The sequence below is a fragment of the Octopus bimaculoides genome, chromosome 14, assembly GCF_046866305.1.
Source record: "Octopus bimaculoides isolate indiv1 chromosome 14, ASM4686630v1, whole genome shotgun sequence".
NCBI classification, from domain to species: Eukaryota; Metazoa; Mollusca; class Cephalopoda; order Octopoda; family Octopodidae; genus Octopus; species Octopus bimaculoides.
The window spans coordinates 21261021-21283587 of record NC_142941.1 but is presented as its reverse complement, the minus strand read 5'-3'; the positions used below and the strand labels follow the sequence as shown (position 1 = coordinate 21283587).

Here is a 22567-nt window from a genome sequence, read left to right as displayed (position 1 = left end):
GGTTAAAATAATTTAGCTAGAAAGGATGGATACCATATTTCAAAGTGTTTAAACATTTCTATTTGGAATAACAATAAAATAAATATGAAAATGAAAAAACTGGATGGAATATTTCAAAAATAAAAATTAAATTAATTTTAATAACGAATTTTTAAAAACTAATATATAAGAAATATTGAAAAAAGAGAAGTAGCTGCAGTTTAGTCCAGTGTTCGATCAAGTCCAGGCCAGACTTGATCAAGCAGATCAATGGTGAATGTTACTTCAGTTGTAACAATCATCTTTTTTGTATATCAGGGACTACATTGTTCAATATAGTCCCTTCTTTAAGATGGTAGGATGTGATTTTTAAGGGAGATCTAGCTGCTATATTTAGCAGATGAAGTGACTACATAGAGGATCCTTCTTTGGACTAAAAATAAAGCAGTGGCTAAGTAGTTAAAGTGAAAAAGATATCAGTTTTAATCACAAACTTTCATATTGGTTCAAATCCTATACCATTCAGTGCATTGGGATCTAAAATGAACAGATATTGCTTTGAGTTAATCTAAATGTAAAGCAAAAATTATAGTCCAACTCAATTGGTATCCCTGCAGATTTTAAAATTGTTCAAAATGTGCTATCATTAGTGATATCACTATGTAGAAGAGAAACTTTGAAATAAAATGAGAGAAGCTACACATGCTAATTTAAATAAGATTACTAATGAATTATCTAATATTTTGAGCTAGTTATCTATATATATAAAAATGAGAATGTGTGTGTGTGTGTGTGTGTGTGTGTGTCTGTCTGTCTGTCTGTGTGAATCCCTAAAACTCGAGAACTACGCAACCAATTTCATTCAAATTTTACACATGCCTTACTTAGGGTTTCAGTTGTGTTTTAGTCAAAAAAAATGTTTAACTTCTTGCAGAGTTCGAGCACACGGCAACATAATATCTCCTCCACTATTTAAGTATCACATGTCAAAAGTGAAACAAAAACACTCATGTCAAATACTTTCACTTTAAAAATGAAACTATTCCACTAACTGAAACAATCACATTTCGATACTGTAGTGACAGATACTTTCACAGAGAGAGAAAGAGAGAAAGAGAGAGACAGAAAGAGAGAGAGAGAGAGATGTATATGTATACATATACATGTATATGTACACCATTTCGATACTGTAATGACAGATACTTTCAGAGAGAAAGAGAGAAAGAGAGAAAGAGAGAGAGAGAAAGAGAGAGAGAGAAAGAGAGAGAGAGAGAGAAAGAGAGAGATGTATATGTATACATATAGATGTACACGTATATGTGTATATATATATATATATAGATCTATACATACATGTATATGTATACATATGTGTAGATGTATATATATATATAGATGTACATGTAATATGTACACATATATACATATATACATGCATACAGATATCTATACATATATACACCCATCACACACACATACACATGCACACAAACACACACATTAGTCATTTGTTTTCTTATCCAAAACTACGTCAAAAGTACTGAATGGATCTTTATGAAATTTGGAAATTATATTCTTTGCATAACGGCCATAACTCCCATGAAAATTCATATATTTTTGATGTTGAAATTTTAACCTGAACATAACAGATGAGCATTATTTAGAAAATGATGTCACACGTTATCGAGGCTACCATTCTTTCTGGATGTGCAAAAGGGGATGACGTCTTTATTCCAAGAATTCCTCTTACTCCATCAGGAGCAGACATTCCTTTTACATTCAGAAGACTACAATTCCCCCTTCGTGTGACTTTTGCCATGTCCATAAACAAATATCAGGGTCAAACACTGTCTGTAGCTGGTCTTCTCTTGGAAGAGCCCTGCTTCTCACATGGACAACTGTATGTTGGCTGCTCAAGAGTGGGCAGCAACAAAAAACCTATTTGTATATGCTCCACAAGGGAAAACAAGGAACATAGTTTACAATGAGGTGTTATAATCACAACAGCAAGAAAGTATGTACATGATCACCTTCTTTTACGAAACTTCATTGACTTTCATATATTTATATTGATATACATATATATACGTGTGTTTGGGTGCGTGTGTGTATATACATCTCTATATATAAAGATGATGCGTAGTCTAGACGGCGTTTTTAGATTTCATTATTCTCTTTAACCCGGGAAACGCCGGGTATTTCTGCTAGTATATATATATATATATAAACATAATTAAGGGATCAGCAAACAGTTGCTTCACCACATACCGAAGTTCGGAAATAGCAGCTAAAAAGCTGAGACTCCAACAGATAGCATTACTTGTAACTATATATATATATATATATAGACAAACACAAGTAAGCAAATAAATGCAAAACAAGGTGGGAAAAAAATCATACTCAAATACTGAAGGTACAGTAATATACTTTTTATCAAAGTTGGAAAAATCTTCACAAATTGCTGCCCAGAGTTTCAAGTTACTGTTTGCTGGATAGTACAGTCACAGCAGTCTGATGAACAGTAACATGAAACTTTGAGTAACAATTTGTGAAGATGTTTTTGGCTTTAATAAAAAGCATATAAATATATATATATATATACATGGTCTGATCAATAAGTACCGGATTGTTGCCATAGAAATGAAGCTAAAGCACGCAGAGTGAAGCCGCTTGGCATAGATTGACCTTGAACTCTGCTGTGCATGCGTACTGAGTTTTTTAACATTCTAGCTCTGTATTCCCCAGATCTTGCCCCTTGCAATTTTTTCCTCTTTTCAAAAATCAAATCCCACTTGAAAGGAAGATTTCAGGATATCGAGGAAATCAAAGTGTATGCGACGAGGCATATGCTGATTATCCCATAAAACGAGTTTCAGGAATGCTTCCTTCAAGGGAAACAGCACAGGTTTAAGTGTGTGGCTTCCGAAGGGGGCTATTTTGAAAGAGATTACATACCAAGTTGGTACATATAGTCTTGTTTTTATAGCACCAGTCTGGATACTTATAGGTCAGACCTTATATATATATATCATCATCATCATCATCATCATCGTTTAACGTCCGCCTTCCATGCTAGCATGGGTTGGACGATTTGACTGAGGACTGGTGAAACCGGATGGCAACACCAGGCTCCAATCTAATTTGGCAGAGTTTCTACAGCTGGATGCCCTTCCTAACGCCAACCACTCAGAGAGTGTAGTGGGTGCTTTTACGTGTCACCCGCACGAAAACGGCCACGCTCGAAATGGTGTCTTTTATGTGCCACCCGCACAAGCCAGTCCAGGGGCACTGGCAACGATCTCGCTCGAAAATCCTACGGGAGCCAGTCAGGCGGTACTGGCAACGGCCACGCTCAAAATGGTGCATCTCATGTGCCACCCGCACAAGAACCAGTCCAGGGGCACTGGCAATGATCTTACTTGGCTTGCCGGGTCTTCTCACGCACAGCACATTTCCAAAGGTCTGGGTCAGTAGTCATCGCCTCGGTGAGGCCCAATGTACGAAGGTCTTGCCTCACCACCTCAGCCCAGGTCTTCCTGGGCCTACCTCTTCCACGGGTTCCCTCAACTGTTAGGGTGTGGCACTTTTTCACGCAGCTATCCTCATCCATTCTCACCACATGTCCATACCAGCGCAATCGTCTCTCTTGCACACCACAACTGATGCTTCTAATGTTCAGCTTTTCTCTCAAGATACTTACACTCTGACGGGTATTCACATTGACATTACAGATCCAACGGAGCATACTGGCTTCATTCCTTGCGAGCTTACGTATGTCCTCAGCAGTTACAGCCCATGTTTCACTGCCATGTAGCATGGCTGTTCGTACGCATGCGTCATACAGTCTGCCTTTTACTGTGTGAGAGTCCCTTTGTCGCCAGCAGAGGTAAGAGCTCTCTAAACTTTGCCCAGGCTATACATATATATATATATATATATATCTATATATATATATATATATATATATATATATATTACATGAAGAAGATAAGTGTCTTACCTGCTGAATCAAGCATCCCAGCTGCTACAGCTCCAACAGAAGGAGATGGTGTTGAATGAGGTTCTAGTTTCATATATACCAACTGTGGGGCCTGGTCAGAATCCTTGAACTGGAAATACATAAAGGAAGTTAATATAGTTAGGAGACTGATAATTGCAAAAGTAAGGTAACAATAATAACAGCATGGAAAATATCAATAAATTAGTGGTAAATATCACCATCTGCTACACAGGAGACTAAATTTGATTTCCTACAAGCTATAAGCTGGTGTGAAAGCTTCCACATGATTGCTTGACCTGCTACAAAGAACAGCTAAATCTCCATCAAACTACACCTTCACTTTAAAAGAATGCAATGGATTAAATGGTCCTGGTTCTAGCTATACTGTCTGAAAAAGATGAGATATTTGCATGTAGAACATCTTTGGCCATGATTTTGTAGATGAGAGTCAATTTGAAGCTAAACAGCAGCAACAACAACTTAACAGATTCAATTATAACATACATTATTCTCCTTGGTGTTATCAATACCTGCATCTACTTTTTTTTATGAGAAGTAGCATTTCCCTTAAACAATCTCAAATACTGCTAGACAAGGGAACAATATATACAGTTGTCAGCCCTGAGGGTGGAAACATTTTTCCTTGGTGGAATAGTGATGGCTGATGTGCAAGATTCTGTGTGTGTGTGTGTGTGTGTGTGTGTGTGTGTGTGTGTGTGTGTGCGTGCGTGCGTGCATGTTGTGTTGTGTTGTGTTGTGTAAGTGCTACAGTATATTTAGTAAACTTTCAACTCACAAATTCAGTTCTCATTCATACCTACTTTGCTCTAGTAATTAAGTTCGGTCTAGTCATGGGGAACATGGCAGCAATCGCAATCTGTGCCAGTGAAATAGTCAGGGTTGACAGATGAACACAAGGACTTGGTTTCTAAGAGATCCTCTAGCAGACTAGGTCAATATCAGACAACATTGACCTTATTATCATAGCTGATAACTTTAATGAACATGTAATGCCCTGTTATGTACATTAGCTTTACACATCCAGCTCCATGGGGTATATAAAGTCAGTGTACAGATGAACTGAGAGAAAATATGCATATTTGGAGAATCAGCTATAGCATGAAAGAGTAAACTGTGTTGATATGGACATGTGAAGTATATGAATGATGACAGTTAGATGAAGAGGTGCCAAAGCATTTCAAGTGAAGGGAGGCTGTGGAAGTAGCTTGGAGAAGGAGCGTATTTAATCTCCTGGAAGCTGGATGAACCTCACAAACATGATGATGGCCTACAACTTGTGGTGAGGCATTGTGCTAGAGAAGATCCAACAAACACATGCTCACTTGAAAAAACTAATGATGATAATGATGATTATGTTCTAGACATGAAAGGCATCATCAACATAACTTTCATTACTATAGGGTTTCTCACCCATAGGTAAGATATCTCTAAGAAATGATCAAGGAATGAGAGAGAGAGATGACTTATCAGGGCTGTCAACATTTTGGCTCCATTACATCAGACAAATAAAAGATCTTAAAAGATTTAATTAATTCATGCAAACAGCTCATGCTGTATATCATATACTCCATACATAATACATACAGGGGGGGGGGGCTGAAAAGTTCCTGGCTTTAAGGTTATGGCAAAAGGATAGAACTGTTACTTGTACAGGGGAGGTAGGACAACTGTTTAGAAGAAGGTATGCAAAAAAAATCAACTGGAATGGTTGCTATGTTTTGAAAATACTAGTCTGTGTTGGGAGTGATTTCCTCAGATCTGAATGACAGATTGGTGACCCTAGAGGACCCTTGATGTAATAGAAGCCAAAGTGCTAAAAGCCAATGGTAGAGTCTGATGCGCAAAGTTTAATGATGTAGCTACACATCAACAAGAAAGTAGGCTTTTTGTATTTTTTTATAGAATGATGAAATTAATATATCACCAGAACAGAGTGAAGTGACTCAATGAAGAAATACACAAATATAACACCTACAACAAAGACATGAATAAACAATAACTGCTATTATTTGATCTTACAACCCTTTGGATCCTAGTTGTATTCTCTGGTTATCTTCTGATACTATATTTTTGTATGTAACATTTCCTTAAAATAGAATTCAATTCAGAAATAGTTATAGCATCTCACACAATTTCTATGTTTTTATCCACTGTTGTACTCTATCAGGAAATTATACTGCACAAAGAGATGATCAAAGAGAGTATATTGATTGAAACATGGTACAAGTAAAAACATTAAAACTATCATAATCTACATTTTCTTGGTACTGCATTAATAACTTCTATAAAAGCTGAAGAGTAATGTAGGGTCTTGTTTAACAAAACCAAGGTCATTCAGTCCTTATTCCATTTCTAAGGAAAATGAGAACATCAAATCTCGCATTTCTCTTTAAAATACATTGTATGCCTATCTGAAGATAGATGTGCCACCAAACTTTTAGAGATAATGAAAAAATACAAGAATGACATTGCTTGGAATCTCAAACAAATGCTAATACCAAAACATTGAAAATAGAGCTTCTGAAAAATTATTGAAACAACAAATAAAAAAAAAAAATCCTCAGTTTTCAAACAAATAACATATACCCCTAAATGTGCATGTATGCAAACCCATACATGTACATATGTAAACATGAAATATATACACAACTGCAGAAATACATCCACATTAATGCACATAGTTTATTTCAGTAACAGCTGTTGGTGTTGAAATTTGCTGGAACCAATAAAACAGCAAATATTTTTATATAACCAATGTCAAAGCATAGCCAAAACTAATAAGCAGCAGGAAGAAGTAAACACAACCCACATACACAGTTGAGTATGTTGTTGCTGATGAAGCTACAACAATGCAGTATTATACATTAAAATTACAGCATTACTACAATTGATCAAACTTGTTTTCTTTAATGGAGAAAGGTGAGGGAGCACCATGCTAGAAATAACAGCCAAATTGCTCTCCCATCCTACCATCTTTAAAAGGGGACACAGTGTAGTGTTAGATACATTATATCTGAATAAAGACGTGATAGTCACAGTTTCAATGATGTTAATCATAGGTTTGCTTGACCAGGACTAAACAACAGAAACAACTGTTTTCTTTATCTGTGCCAATATTTTTCTTAAAATTCTGACACTAGCTGATTTTATTTGAGGATCATGTTCTGAAACCAAAATTGTGATAGAGTTGTTTAAACCATTTAAAACACACACTGTTGTACTCACTTTAGTTTTATTACTAATTAATAGCATTGATACTGTATAATTTAAATTTGAAATTGAGGAATTATAAGGAAATAAAATTCACTTATCTAATTTCTTTTTCTTTCATTTACTTATTACAAAGTTCTTAAATTTTCTAATTAGTGATTTATGAGGGCATTCTACCTTTACTCTTATTTTTCAAACTCTTGATTAATACTGAGTAAAGTATACATCCCCTGTCAGTGGCATTTGCACTTAACAACTCCAGTGAAAGCAATGTTGTCCATGATATATCGGCAAAACTGTGTCTAGTAGAACTTTCTGGCACAGTAAACCCCCCTGTGAGTTCCATCTGTCTCTCATTTCTTGAATCGACAGTTTGCTGTTAGATCATTCTATTGCAAAGCAACATGTGTTGGCAGTGCTCTCTTTAGCCTACATTTTATCAATTGCTGAATGTGCCTCAAAGCTTAGTTATGTTACCCACATTCTTCGTTTGTTTTTGGAAGCACTCCTAACCATATTTACTACTGTGCAAATGACACTATTCTTTATTCTTCAATGACTTTTCTCACACTAGTAACAACAACATCACCATCATTTTAATGTCCTTTTTTCCATTGCATGGGTCAGACAGAGTTTATTGAGGTAAATTTTCTATTGCCAGATGCCCTTCCTTACACCAACCCTCACCTGTGTCCCAAGCAAGGTAAAATTTTCCCGTGGCTAGACATGTTTTCTTAGAATATTGGAAATAAGCAACACTGCTTGTATGACTGTGGCACTATCATGGGATGTCAAGACAAGGAGACAGACATAAGTATACTCACACCCATACATATATGTATACATTTCCATACATATGCAATATCAAGACAAGGGGAGACACACACATATACATACACACACAATGGGCTTCTTTCAGTTTCTATCTACTAAATCCACTCACAAGGTGTTGATTAGCTCAAGTTACAATAGAAGACACTTGCCTAAGGTGCCACACAGTGGGACTTAAACCTGAAATCATGTGACTGACAGGTAAACTTCTTACCATGCAGCCATGCCTGCACCTTTGTAACAAGTGAATTCAAAAGATACTGCATCACTTGAAAACATCCTCTAATGGAGATATGCTACTTTAATCTCTGAACAGAAATGAAATGGTTAATAGCATTAAGACAATTCAAGAAGTTAAGAATTAATCTCTAACTAATCAGCTAAATTACATGTTTAGGGGAATATCAAATCTTTGTTTGCAGGCAAGTGACAGCTTTGGACATGTTTTAGTCTGTAAGACTTCATTGATAAAGTACAGTCTATTCAAGTTGGCCTGATCATGTGGCAATGATTTTTTGTCTATAGTGTATGTTAACTTTATTTTTGATTCCTTAATGGTTTTATGTTTCCAAGGAGTAACCTTGTAGAGTCCTCAATGGATATACAGCCTGTATACACACACACACACTCACATTCTTGTATTCTCATCCAAGTTTAAGAACACCAGAATTACTGGATACAACCAAATTTCAGCTGTTCATCTTGAAATATAGTGGGGAAATTAGCAATAACATTTCAAAAAAAAAAAAAATCTGCTCAACAGGAGTTGGCAACAAAAGCAAGTCCTGGGCAATAAGATGGGTGTGTGTGTTCTGTTTATAAGAGAGGAAAAAAAAACAAACCTAAAAGACAATAATGCCAGATATACCAAAATCATACAGAAAGCAGATTCACTAATTAAAAAACAAACTAATCAATAACCAAATAACTGCTTCAAGAAGATGGATATGATAATGAAGAAGATAATTTTCTTATAACTAGGTAAAATGCCAAATTTTGTTGATGAGGATATAATTAGCTAAGATCCCAGTATTTTACTGGTACATTTTTTTATCCTGTAATGATGAAAGAGAAAGTCAACAACAGGAATTTAACTTAGAACTGAGAGGACTAAAACTAAATACTTAGTACATTTTAGTGTCTGGTGTCAGATTCAAAGTCTTGATTATTACCAGGTAGTATACCAATGATTATCAATTCATCTCTTAGTTCTGTCAAACTTAATTTAATAATTGCCTGTAAATTGGTAGTCCTTGTGAGATTCTATGAAACTCTACTGTGAATACATTAATTATCCAACAATGATATTAGAGATAGCGTGAGGAGTTTGTTACAGGAGCTTGCATGTAACAAATGATGGGATATAAGATTGTAAGGAACTCTTTATCAAAGGAAATATATAATGTATACAGATAGGTGCAGGCGTGGTAAGAAGCTTGCTTCCCACCACATGGTTCGAGGTTTAGTCCTGCTGCATGGCACCTTGGGCAAGTGTCTTCTTCTATAGCCTCAGGCTGGCCGAAGTCTTGTGACTAGATTTGGTAGACGGAAACTGAATAAGTCCAGGGATTGATTTCTTCGACTAAAAGGTGGTGCTCCAGCATTGCCACAGTCAAAATGATTGAAACAAGTAAAAGAGATGGACATATGAAAAACACATTACAATAATTTCTTTCCCTTTACAAATGACAAAGTCTATTAAATATGACTTATAACTATCCTGCTTCTTAGTTTTGACCTATGGGCAAATTGCAAAGATGCTAGGTGATATTTGATCTCAAAACAGTGACAAAGCTAAGTCATTATCATTATCCTCAAGGTGGCAGAATCATTAACATGCCGGGTAAAACGCTTAGCAGCATTTCATCCATCTTTATGTTCTGAGTTCAAATTCCACCAAGCTCGAGTTTGCCTTTCATCCTTTTGGGTTCAATAAAATAAGTACAAGCTGAGGAATGGGGTCAATGTAATCGACTTATCCTCTCCCCGAACTTGCTGGCCTTGTGTCAAAATTTGAAATCATTATCATCACTAATCTCATCATTAAACATTCGTTTTCCAATATGGAATATGGATTGGATGGTTCAATAGGAGCTCGCAATCCAGAAGATTGCACCAAGCTCCAATGTCTGCACTGATATGGTAACAACAGCTGAATGTCCTTCCCAATGCTAACCACTTTACAGAGTGAACTGGGTGATTTTCATATGGCACAGGTACCATTGTGGTCACAAAGTAACTTCTAAGGTAAGACCAACTCAATGGGTGTAGTACTGAGGCAGGTGGCTTTATGTCAGGTGATGGGAGGTTAAAGTACAATAGAGAGACAGGTACAAGTGGCATGCTTTGCTAAAGAGAGAGATGGTGGTGAAGATGGTGTATCAGGGCATACGCATATAAGCTAAGTCCATTTAATGACAAAAACGGACAACAAAAACAGACCCTAAAATAAAAATCATCATCATCACCAGGCTCCAATCTGATCTGGCAGAGTTTCTACAGTTGGATGCCCTTCCTAACGCCAACCACTCCGAGAATGTAGCAGGTGCTTTTACGTGCCACTGGCACGAGGGCCAGTCAGGCAGTACTGGCAATGGCCACACTCAAATGCTGTATTTACATGTCACCTGGACAACACCCTCACTCGAATGTTGTTTTCAACGTACCACCGGCACAAGTGCCAGTAAGGCAACACTGGTAACGATCACGCTCGAATGGTGCCTTTTATGTGCCACCGGCATGGGGGCCAGTCAGCAGCCTTGGCAACGATCATGCTTGGATGGTGCTCTTAGCGCTCCACTAGCACGGATGCCAGTCATGCGGTGCTGTCATCAAATTTGATTTCGATTTCACTTGCCTCAGCAGGTCTTCACAAGCAGAGTTTAGTGTCCAATGAAAGAAAGGTACTCCTAAGTGGGCTGGTTACACCCCTGACATAGGCCAAAGGTTATGGTCTCACTTGGCTTGCCGGGTCTTCTCAAGCACAGCATATTTCCAAAGGTCTCAGTCACTAGTCATTGCCTCGGTGAGGCCTAATGTTCGAAGGTCGTGCTTCACCACCTCATCCCAGGTCTTCCTGGGTCTACCTCTTCCACAGTTTCCCTCAATCACTAGGGTGTGACACTTTTTCACACAGCTATCCTCATCCATTCGCAACACATGACCATACCAGTGCAGTCGTCTCTCTTGCACACCACAACTGATGCTTCTTAGGTTCAACTTTTCTCTCAAGGTACTTACACTCTGTCGGGTATGCACACTGACATTACACATTCAGCGGAGCATACTGGCTTCATTCCTTGCAAGCTTACGCATGTCCTCAGCAGTCAAGGCCCATGTTTCATTGCCATGTAGCATGGCTGTTCGTACACATGCGTCATACAGTCTACCTTTTACTCTGAGCGAGAGGCTTTTTGTCACCAGCAGAGGTAGGAGCTCTCTGAACTTTCAGCGCACCCTCCCCTGCTACTGACTCGGTTACCTAGGTAATGGAAGCTATCAATTACTTTTAGTTTTTCTCCCTGGAATGTGACAGAAGCTGTTCTCTGCACATTTTCAGTGTTTATAGCACCTGAGCGTTTGCCTTCTTTTGATATTGCTGCACCTCTTATGTGTCCATAGCTTACACTGGGTACATCTTATGGAGTTTCTACCCATGCCTTTTCTACAGATTGAGCAGGGCCAACTACCTGAAGGGGTTTGTGGTTTGTCTGCCTTCCTACTTATTAGGACTTTGGTTTTAGCTAGGTTGACTCTAAGGCAATTTGATTCTAATCCTTGCTTCCACACCTGAAACTTCTCTAGTTTTGATAGTGACTCAGCAATTAGTGCAAGGTCATCAGCTTAGAGGAGCTCCCAGGGGCATCCTATCTTGAATTCCTCTGTTATTGCCTGGAGGACTATGATAAATAGGAGGGGGCTGAGGACAGAACCTTGGTGGACCCCTACCTCTACCTGGAATTCTTCACTGTACTCGTTGCCAACCCTCACCTTACTGACAGTATCCCTGTACATGGCTCACACAGCTCTCACTAACCATTCATCTATCCCTAGTTTCCTCATTGACCACCAGATAAGGGATTGGGGGACCCTGTCAAAGGCTTTCTCCATGTCAACAAAAGCGAGGTACGGAGGTTTATCTTTGACTAGGTATTTCTCCTGCAGCTGTCTTACCAGAAATGTCTTACCAGTGGTGCTTTTCCCTGGCACGAACCCAAACTGCATCTTATCTAAACTGACTCTCTACCTAATTAGTTGGGCTATGACCCTCTCTGTGACTTTCATTACCTGATCCAACAATTTGATACCTCTGTAGTTATTTGTATCTAAAGCATCACCTTTACCTTTGTAGCAGTTGACTATGGTGCTGCTACACCAATCATTGGGTATGACTCCTTCATGTATCACCTGGTTAATTATACGGGTGACTAGGCTATAGCCGACACCGCCAGATTTTGAGCATCTCTGCGGTGATTTCTGATGGACTGGGGACTTTCCCTATCTTCATACTCTTAATTACTTTATCTACAATGTACTGTCAATTCGGATAGCTGGGCCTTCTGTTGGGTCGACATTCGGCAGACTCTCTTTCTCCCATTCATTCTCTTTATTAAGCAACCTTTCATAGTGGCATCTCCAAACCTCTCTCTTTGCAGCCTCGTTTATCATCGTCCATGCAGACACATTTCTCTCCTACGACATCACGATTCTCTCTCACACACTGTCTTGCAACACAAAATACTTCAAGTCCTCACGGTGCAGAACATTGGCTTCAAGTAATATGTCTCTAAATCTCTGTCCATTTGCAGGATCTTTAAGCTTCCAGACCCTTCTCCTCCATGCTCGTTGTCTTCTGGGCATCCATTTAGCCCTGATCCCAAAGTCGCTAACTACTAGTCTATGTTGAGGGGTGAATTTTATAAAACATATAACAATGTAGTTATCCTTGCATAGAGGCATGTCCCCTGTATCCCTCTTTAGCTGAGTGATCCTAACCTTGCGAGCTTGTGGGTGCTGGTGCCATGTAAAATCACCCAGTAAAGTGGTTGGTGTTAGGAAGGGAATTCAGCCATAGAAACAATGCCAAAACAGATAAGGAGCCCAGGTAGCTCTTCAGCAGGCCAGCTTCAGGCAAACTGTCCAACCCATGCTAGTATGGAAAACGAACGTTAAATCATGATGACGATATTAAAATTGACTGAAGCTCAAGAGGAGAAATTTCTGAGGATATGTAAAATGAACTCCAGGATTTATTCCCATAGCATTAAGAAAACAGATCAAATTAACTACATAGTAAAGTAGTAATGAATTCTTCAAGTCCAGAACACTTACAGGAGCTGTTTGTTCACCTTATTTCTTTATTTTGGGAATTGGAAAAGTAGAGTGGTTTAAGAGGAAATTTTTGTTGCTAAATCAGGTTTTGGCATTTAGTAGTCACTAAACCCTTGAAGAAAAATGAACATTTCCACTTCCCTTTTTTGACAGTTTAGGAATAAGCACTCTACTTTGCTGTTACTTATTTACAATAGGGAAAAGTTATAAAAATTTTTTTTTTTTTCCCTTCATTTTCGGTTCCTCACACCAATATTATTTTCTAAAATTGTTTTAAGCATAGGAAATTACAATTCTGAGAGAAACAAAAGAAAGAAAAAAACTATGTCCCTATTTATTAGTTTTTTTAATCATCTTTGTTTAACACAAGGTCAACATCAGAGGCACAGGGGGAGCACGAAATTCCTTCTAGCCTATTATGCCTGTTACTTAAGGTTAACGCGCCTAAAGTGTTTTTATTCCGGGGACTGAGAACTACTGGTCAACATTGACTGAACAGATCTATGATCAAAGGCATTCCAACCATGACCACCCCATTCTTTTCTTGAGTATTGTGTATCTATAAGGTCACATTGCCATTAGAATGTAAATAAAGGGAAATTTGGTGACTACCAGACCTAGCGATCACAAATGGGACTCCTCAAAATTTTTTTTTAATAATGAGGTAAAATCATGTGTCAAGCGCAACCCTTGTTTCCATCTACAAGCTTCGATCGTTAATACCCATAAAAAAATTTCCCTACACAATGCTTCTACAGGTTTCAAGAAACAAAATTCTAAACAGTTAAGATTCTCTACCAGTAATCTACACGCGATTATGTAAACAATAAAATATAAACGATGGTTTAGATAACAAAGAACTGAATGGGATGTTTTGCGTGATTCAAAGTTCGATCCATATTCAAATCTGAATAAGACCAACGACCGGGCGCACGCACGTAAGCACACACAAACACTTTTAAATTCTTTCTTTTAGCATGTGTTTACTGAATTATCAAGCTGTCAAAATACCGCGAGAGAAGAAACAAGTGGCCTATATATATATACCGCACAGATATAATTAATGGCTTGCAGTTGTTTAGTCCCAGGCCAATTCTGTTTAAGCAAACCTAATCGAAGACATTACAACGTTGACCATCTTGTCTCATTGTCCAACGAGTCCTCCCTTGAGGTTGTAATTTTATGGTATGGTGCTGTCAAATGTAGTAGGTCCGGCGTGTAATTGCATTGTGGTGCTGCATATCCATGACGTGTTGCCAGAGTAGAATTTTCAGTCAATACCTTTTAATTCGATATTGAACGAAAACATTTGGGAGCTTTTATTCTAGGAATTAATTCGTAAACTTTTGTCAGCTATATTGTATGGCAAGTTACTCCATGGAATAATACATGTGTAGCTGCATTATGTGTATGTGTGCATCTAGATATGGATATGTAATTTCGTGTTTAGATACATATATATGTGGAGGCATCACTAAAGCAAAGGTGCTTTCATATACATCGAAACGATCCCATATGATCACGAAAGAGATTGCAAGAAATCAATACTAATAAAATAACTAAATGCAAGTCAACTGACGCGAAAGAAATCTTTATAATGGGTTTCCTCAAAGAAAATTCTTTCTATAAACCATATCTCCCATAATTATTTTTCAATTAATTCATCTTTTTCATTCTTTTCATTTATTTATCATAGAATGTACATTCTTTCCATAGAAAGATCTAAATAATTTTCAATGATTTAAAATAAAAATTAAAACAAGCTATAATGGCATTATAGAAGTTAATGTAGAATAAAAATATTTTAAAAAACTTTCACGAACTTGCCAAATTAGCTTCCACATTGAAATAAACAAATACATGTATATAATATATAAAATGTATATGTAGGGGTATATTTGTTTTTAGGATGAAATAGGCAAACTATAACTAAAGAACATGAAATTATCAGTGAAAAGTCAAAACTGTTTAACACTCACAAGAAACTTGTCAAAAATGAAAGCGTAAAAATACAAAATTAATTAATTGTAATGATGATTAAATAATTGTCGTTTTGTGGTCCTCGACTACTATTTCTGCCATCCACACAGCAAACAGGGCTCCTATTGATTATCCATCAGTGTTGTTGCTGTTGTTGGCATAGCGAATATAAGGTTTACAGTGTGAGTGCGTGTGGTCAATTATTGACAGTTGATTATGAGGGAGGGAGAGAGAGAGAGAGAGAGTAATGAAAGGCGACTGGGACCACGTGAGAAAGAGGAAAAGAAGCAGTATACAGATACAAGGGGTGAGAGCAGAAAAGAGAAAGGGCAATAAATAAGAAAGAGGAGGAAGAAAGAGAGCGTTTAGCGCGAAGAGACCACTGAATACTGGCGTAGCAACTGTTGCTATGACTCACAAATGTTACTCTGTACCCATAGTGATGTTATATAATCTCTATCTCGCCTTTCCCTTCCGCAGGCTTGCCATACGTCTCTGCTGTCTGTCTATTTCTGTCTGTCTGTCTCCATCTTTCTCTCTCTCTCTCTCACACACAAACAATAGCATTTATATAAACAGACATGGATGAGTCATTTACAGGGAAATGAATCACGGGTACTATTTTGTTTCTTATTCAACCACTAAACCCATCAGCGTTTTTTTACCACTGTGACCCTCATCATTTCGAAATAACCTGAGGCTAAGTAAGACATCCCAGGAAAGCTCCCTCGCTTTCTCTCCCCACTCCCTCGTAATCTCTCTTCCCCCCCCCCACCTTTTCTCTCTCACACATTAAATAATTTTTCTTAGGCGAAAAGAAATGTTAAGTTGTGACGATCATACCTTTTGTGAAGGCGTTAGCAATCTGAATCAAAATGATATGATGCAGGTTCAAATTTGTTTTTATACAAATTTTTGTGTCGAAGTCTGGGACTGAGCTTACTGAGAACTTGGCGCTCAGTGAATTAATAATGTTTTCTAAAATAGGGCACAAGACCCAAATTATAGCTATTTACTTATTTATTTATTTCGGAGCTGGGATATAGCTAATTAGCTGGACACCGTTAACTCGACTGGTGCTTATTTTATTTTATAAAAGTATGAAAGGCAAAGTTGAGCTCTGAAGAATTTGAAATCATTAAACAATTAAATACTGCAAAACACTTTGTCCAGTATTTTAATGTTATAATAGATCTATGGCCAACTACGATTTACAGAAGGTGACTATAACCTGGTTGTCATCAATCAAGTTTGACCTTGCATCTGCACATGTCTGCACAGGCCTGGGCAAGATACTTTGAGGAAGTACATGTAAGTCTCCCCTCTCCATGCCATTGATTTTTTTTCAAAGGAAGCCTGCTGATTTGGGCCAGTATGGCTTGGTACCTGTGTTGTAGGCATTATTATCAGAAGGCAAAGAACCAGAATATATATTAATAATTCCATCAATCCACCACCCTGAATTGATAACAATTTTATCAAATCCTGAAAGAATGAAAGGCAAAATGACCTTGGAGGGATTTGAGCTCAGACAGCAGTATGTAAGAACAAATACTGCAAGGTATTTTATCCAATAGTTCAGCAGCTCTAACAGCTCAAGTTAATAAGGGCAAGTCTTTGTACAGTTGCTGAGTTAGCTAGAAATAGCTGTCAATTATCTTTCAAATAATATTTTACTATCTTAAATTAGGAATGGACATATTGAACAATATATCCAATATATACAGAAAAACAAAGTGATATATTACATTACCTGTAAGAAAACTGCCCAAAGGGTGGTGTTTCTCTTAGTATACATGTGTTTGTTGTATATGCACATATGGGGATAGAAATAACAGAGATGGTAAATGAGCATGCTGTTAGGTGACTCTGAGAAGGATGCCCCCCCCCCCCAAGTTCTTGTCAGAACATCAAAGTGGGAGAGGCATAGATAAGGTTCTTTAGCTATGTTGGAGGGAAACTATTTTCACTGTCAATTGTGTTGTGGGTGAGTTCATGAAGACAAAGACAGAGAAAGCAAGTTGTGGCAGTCAGCTTTAAGTTGGTTTGCAACAGATAGGATTTCTAGCAGCCTCCTGCAAATGAGAATAGGTCACAGTCGTTCTGAGTCACCCTTCCCACTTGATCTATCTCCTCGACAGCAAAGATAGTGATAACTGGGATGTGTGCACACCCATATAATACCATAAAGCTTCATTACACTTGTGTTTTGTCCTGCAATTTGCATCATGGATCTGAGTGAAACCAGTAAAAGAGTGATAACTTGAAGGACAAATAAAAATGTAGTAGACATAGTTTTGAGTTCAAACTATGTGAGAGCCACCTAAGTTTTGTATTCTTTAAATGGATTTAAAGAATTCTCACTATTTAAAAAATTTATTTCATAACATAATAAGCAGTAACATATTGATTTCAAATTCTGGCACAAGGTCAACAATTTCAAGGGAGGGGGTAAGTTGATTATATTCATCCCAGTGCTCAACCGGTACTTATTTTATTAACCCTGAAAGGATGAAAGGCAAGGTCAACCTCAACAGAATTTGAACTCAGAACGTAAAGATGGACAAAATGCCACTAAGCATTTTGCCCAGCATGCTAACAATTCTGCCAGCTCATTGCCTTAACAAGCAGTAACATATTAAAGCCAATTCAATTGACAATAATGATTTTTCCTTTAATCCCTTTTGTTATATTTCTGTTGAAATATACTTTCATTTCAGTTTTTAAAGCAATGGAGAATTTATCCTCATTAAGCTGGTGTTTGGAACACAAATTAATGTGAAATTTTGATGAAAGGTTTTAATTTTGATCACTGTATGACAAGGGATGGTTTCAGGTGGGCCAGTATGAAGAAGTCAAGTGTCCTACAAGTTCTAAATCAGAGAAATAACTTTTATTTTATGGTTTTTATTCTTGTATGGGCTAAGCCAAAATACTTCAGAGAGTATCTTTGACACTTGAACTGCTCTAGGACACCATAAAAATTTGCTGAGATACCTTTAGAAATACAAGTGGCTTGACACACTCTCTCTCTCTCTCTCTCTACGGAGAGAGAGAGAGGAGATTACAGGATTGCAGAGGCAGAGAGAAAGTAAATGGTACATGTGAAGGAAAAAAAATGTCAAAGAATTAAGACTGGGACTGATTTATTATATTTTGAATTCCATCTAAAGAGATTAAGAAGTTAAGCAATATATCCACTGAAACATTGTCATCATCACTCTCACTCTCATTCTCTCTCTCTCTCTCCACACATGCAAACACAAATTTGAAAAAAGGGATTCGTATTCCATATATTTCTTAAAGGACAATTTGTTTTTGATAACAGAAATATTTATCAATACGTGATCAATTCTATTGGCCAAAGGAATTGCTGTCAACAACTAAATGAGACAATGAAAAGCTCTGGCACAGTTATTTGACAAGCAAAAATAAAAGCCAAACCTCCTTCACACTACACCTTGTCATAAGGTCAGTTTAATAAAGGTTGATCAGGGAGAAGAAAGGTGTGCTCACAATAACAATTAAATGACAGAGAATTAGGTGTTTTTCTCAAGATTTGCAAATACCTGCAGCAGATTTGAACTCCAAACTCTAAAACTAGTGATCCATTATCTTATGTATTTGGGTATTTCAATTGCTGCACACACACACACACACACACACACACACACACACACACACACACACACACACACACATTTATCTCTATCAAAAACAGAAATTTCTAATCAAAACTACTCAGTAAGTTCTGTAAAATGAGTGAGTCCTCATCTTAAATATGTCCACAAATAGTCCACTGTCTATCTGGTCTAACAACTAAGAAAATACAAATATAATCTAGTTTAATTAGCTTGAAATCTAGATGCTACTCCAACGATATGGTTGAGGTGGTTGACACAAGGAAAAGTATCTCAGCTATTTGGTTATAATCTTGTTATATGAAACCTTCACACACATTCTTACAATGAACTTATGCTAGTATGAACAAAACAGCAATGCTAAATAAATTGACATATAAATCAGTAACTATCTAAATTTATAATCATAGGGTTAACATATTTATTCTTTTTAAGGGTCAAAACTCAAAAATGAAAGTACTTTGGAACATAACCAACTGTCTCATGCACTAAAGACAGAGCTTAACTCTTTACCCACAATATGGAGGTTATTGTTGTGTACTTTGCACAATACATTTCACTTTTCTTTTCTGTATTCTATATTCATGTTTGCAGCAGAATTCTGGATTAAGCACCTCATATAACCCCTCATAACTTTTTTATCTTTTGGAATTTTCAGAAAATTTTTATGAATTAGTGTTCTACACATGGGAATTCATATGATTTTGAAAAGAAAAAAAATTTTCCCCACTTTTTAACCCCCTTCCCCCTCCATAAATCCTAAAAGTTTCACTCTTTTTTGAATATTGTTTTAAAATCAGTTTGAAATACAGTCTGAATGTTTTGCTTAGATCCTAGTAGTGGACTACCCTTGGGTGCATCAATTTTGCTGTTAAAATTTATGTGCAATGAATTGGTTATACTTCTATAATACACAAAATAACTTAACAATTTTTAAATATATTTTTTCTGATAATTTTTAATTATAAAAATATAATAGAATTTTTTAAATCATTGACTACTTAGGAGTAAAATAGGGATCATAAAGGGTTGAGAACCACTGTTCTAAAGTCTATAAAATATTACTGGACAAGAAAGAAAGAATGAGTGTGTGTAGGTGTGTGTATGTGTGTATATATAGAGGTGTGTGTATGTGTGTATATATAGAGGTGTGTGTGTGTGTGTGCACGCACATGTATGCGTGTATGTGTGTGGATGTATGTATGTGTGTGGATGTGTGGATGTGTGTGCTTGTGCATGCGTACATGCATGTATGCTCATGTATGTGTATGTGTGAACTATGTAACTATTTCAGAGGAAGGGATTTGGTTGAATTTAAATTTTTGAAATGGTGATGGTGGTGATGGTCTGGATATTATGGATGGTAGCAGTTTTTTGACATCTGTTCAAGATAATCCAGACAATAAACAGTGGATTGGAGAAAAAAGCTTGAATTTCAACATGAGAAGATAACAGAAAGAGAGGACATACTGTAAGAGAGCAGCAACATAATTAGATGATGTAGGAGGAGGATGAGAATGAAAGAGAAGGAAGAGGAGAAAGTAGTGAAAGTGATAAATGGCAAAAGATGAAATAAAGCTTATGGAGAGAAGGATGTGTGAAAATAAGTCCTTGGGGCGGATAGAAAAAGAGATGAGTGGAGATAAGTTGGGAGGGGGTAAAGATAAGAAATAAGGCAGCTGGAACAAGGGTATAGAATCTGATTGTTGAGGTAGTGAAGACACTAGAATGAGATAAAATGTTGGAAACATTGGTGCAAAATTAGAGCAAGTTGTTTGGCTTCTTTAACAGGAGACAAACTCTCCCCACTCTCTCTCTCTTTTACACACACACACACACATAAAGGAATTTCTTTGCAGTCACACATCCTGCTAAAAATATCAGCCGAATCTCCCTTAAATCACATCCTACTCAGTCTACATTACCCAAGGACACATTGAGTAATGTAGACTGAGAGACATTATCATTTATTAATTATTAAAAAAAAAAAAAATTCTGATAAATTCAATTTCATAGACTTCTTGATCTCTGTCAGATTTATACAACTGTCTTCTCTATTTCCATTCATCAAAAACACAAGTTTAGAACTTTTTTTTATCATCATATCTTATCATAATTTGCATTTATTTTTAAAATTATATATTAATATATTTATTATTCATTTATGAATATATAACATTCCATGTATGTATCATACATTTCTATTATCTTTTCCTGTGGACATATATACATGTCCCATGGTTTGTGTGCTGTTGCACTGTATTGTTAAGCTTGTTTCTTTGTTGCACTTGAGCTAAAAACCACCACCACCAGTAGCAGCTAATTCTTCTTTATTATGACTATAGTTTTTAAATCTACAAATATATTGATTCAGAATAATAAAAATTTGTGCAGCAAAACTTAGCAATAAGAGGACAAGAAGTGGCTAAATAGTCAAGATTTTGAAAGGTTTTAAGGTAGAAGAATTGTTAATACTTTTGTTACTATATTTCTAATGAAATGTACTTCCACTGTTTCAATTAATTTTAAAAATTATGAAGAATTTAGTAAAATACTATCGTCATTAAGCTGGTGTTTGGAACATAAATTAACATGAAATTTTGATGGATGGTTTTGATTTAGGTCTCTTTAAAACAAGAATTTTGTAACATAGAACCAGAGGTTGTGTCAAGCAGGCTGGTATCAAAAGGGCTAAATTGGGATATTTACCTCTTCCAAGGAAACATTAGTCATAAACTGAAGTATTGAGATTCATGTCAGACTGAACAAAGAATGCATTTTATATTTAAATAAAGTGCAATAAGAGGACAGGAATTAAAAGTGAGCACTTGGTGTAAGCAGAACAACAAAGTATCAACCAGGTAGTCACTTTAGGGTTTCCTTTCTATGTCCTTTAGAATCTACAAACACACTGAGTTTATATAAACATCTATCAGTGACAAACTTGAAGACAAAATATTCCAAATGAATGTAAAAATATGCAGTTGCAAGACCAAACCTTTATCAACTTCAAGTATTTTGAGTGTAGTGAGAGAGGTGTAGTTCTCCAGTAAATTTCATGAAAGGTAGGTGCAAGTGGTGAAATTATGCTCGTAGTATGTGGCTCTAAGTTGGTGACAAGAACTGAGAACAATCCAGAGTTGTGTAAAGTGCTGAGAATCACCTATATGGATGCATTCCACCACCCTCTTGAAGATCTTTTTGTTATTTTGCAGCTGCAGTTACGTCATTGTCATTATTATTATTATTATTTAATGCCCATTTTCCTTCCGGGCATGGATTGGAGAGTTTGACAAGAGCTGGAAAACCAGAGGACTGCAACAAGCTCTACTGTTTGCTATGGCATGGTTTCTATGACTGGATGCCCTTCTTAATGCCAACCATTTTACAGAGTGCACAAGGTGCTTTTCATGTGGCACCAGCACTGCCAGGGGTACCAAATAACTTGCAAGACAAAGACCCCTCAACTAGGAAGGGGACTAGTACTGAGGGAGGTGGCTTTGTGGCAGATGATGAAAGGCTAAAAAGAATTATAGGGGAATAGAGAGAGGAGTCTGGCTGTAGAAGTAATACA

The 22567-nt window shown here is 36.9% G+C and overlaps 1 protein-coding gene across 5 annotated transcripts in view; it reads right to left on the bottom strand.

The window, feature by feature from the left end:
- The window catches only part of LOC106876125 (uncharacterized), a 383532-nt gene that overhangs the window by 179871 nt on the left and 181094 nt on the right, over positions 1–22567 (bottom strand). For all 5 annotated transcript variants that reach the window (XM_089362492.1, XM_089362494.1, XM_089362495.1 and 2 more), the window contains one exon: positions 3980–4088. In XM_089362492.1, coding sequence (XP_089218618.1) covers positions 3980–4088 — 109 coding nt within the window. The remainder of the gene's footprint in view (positions 1–3979; positions 4089–22567) is intronic.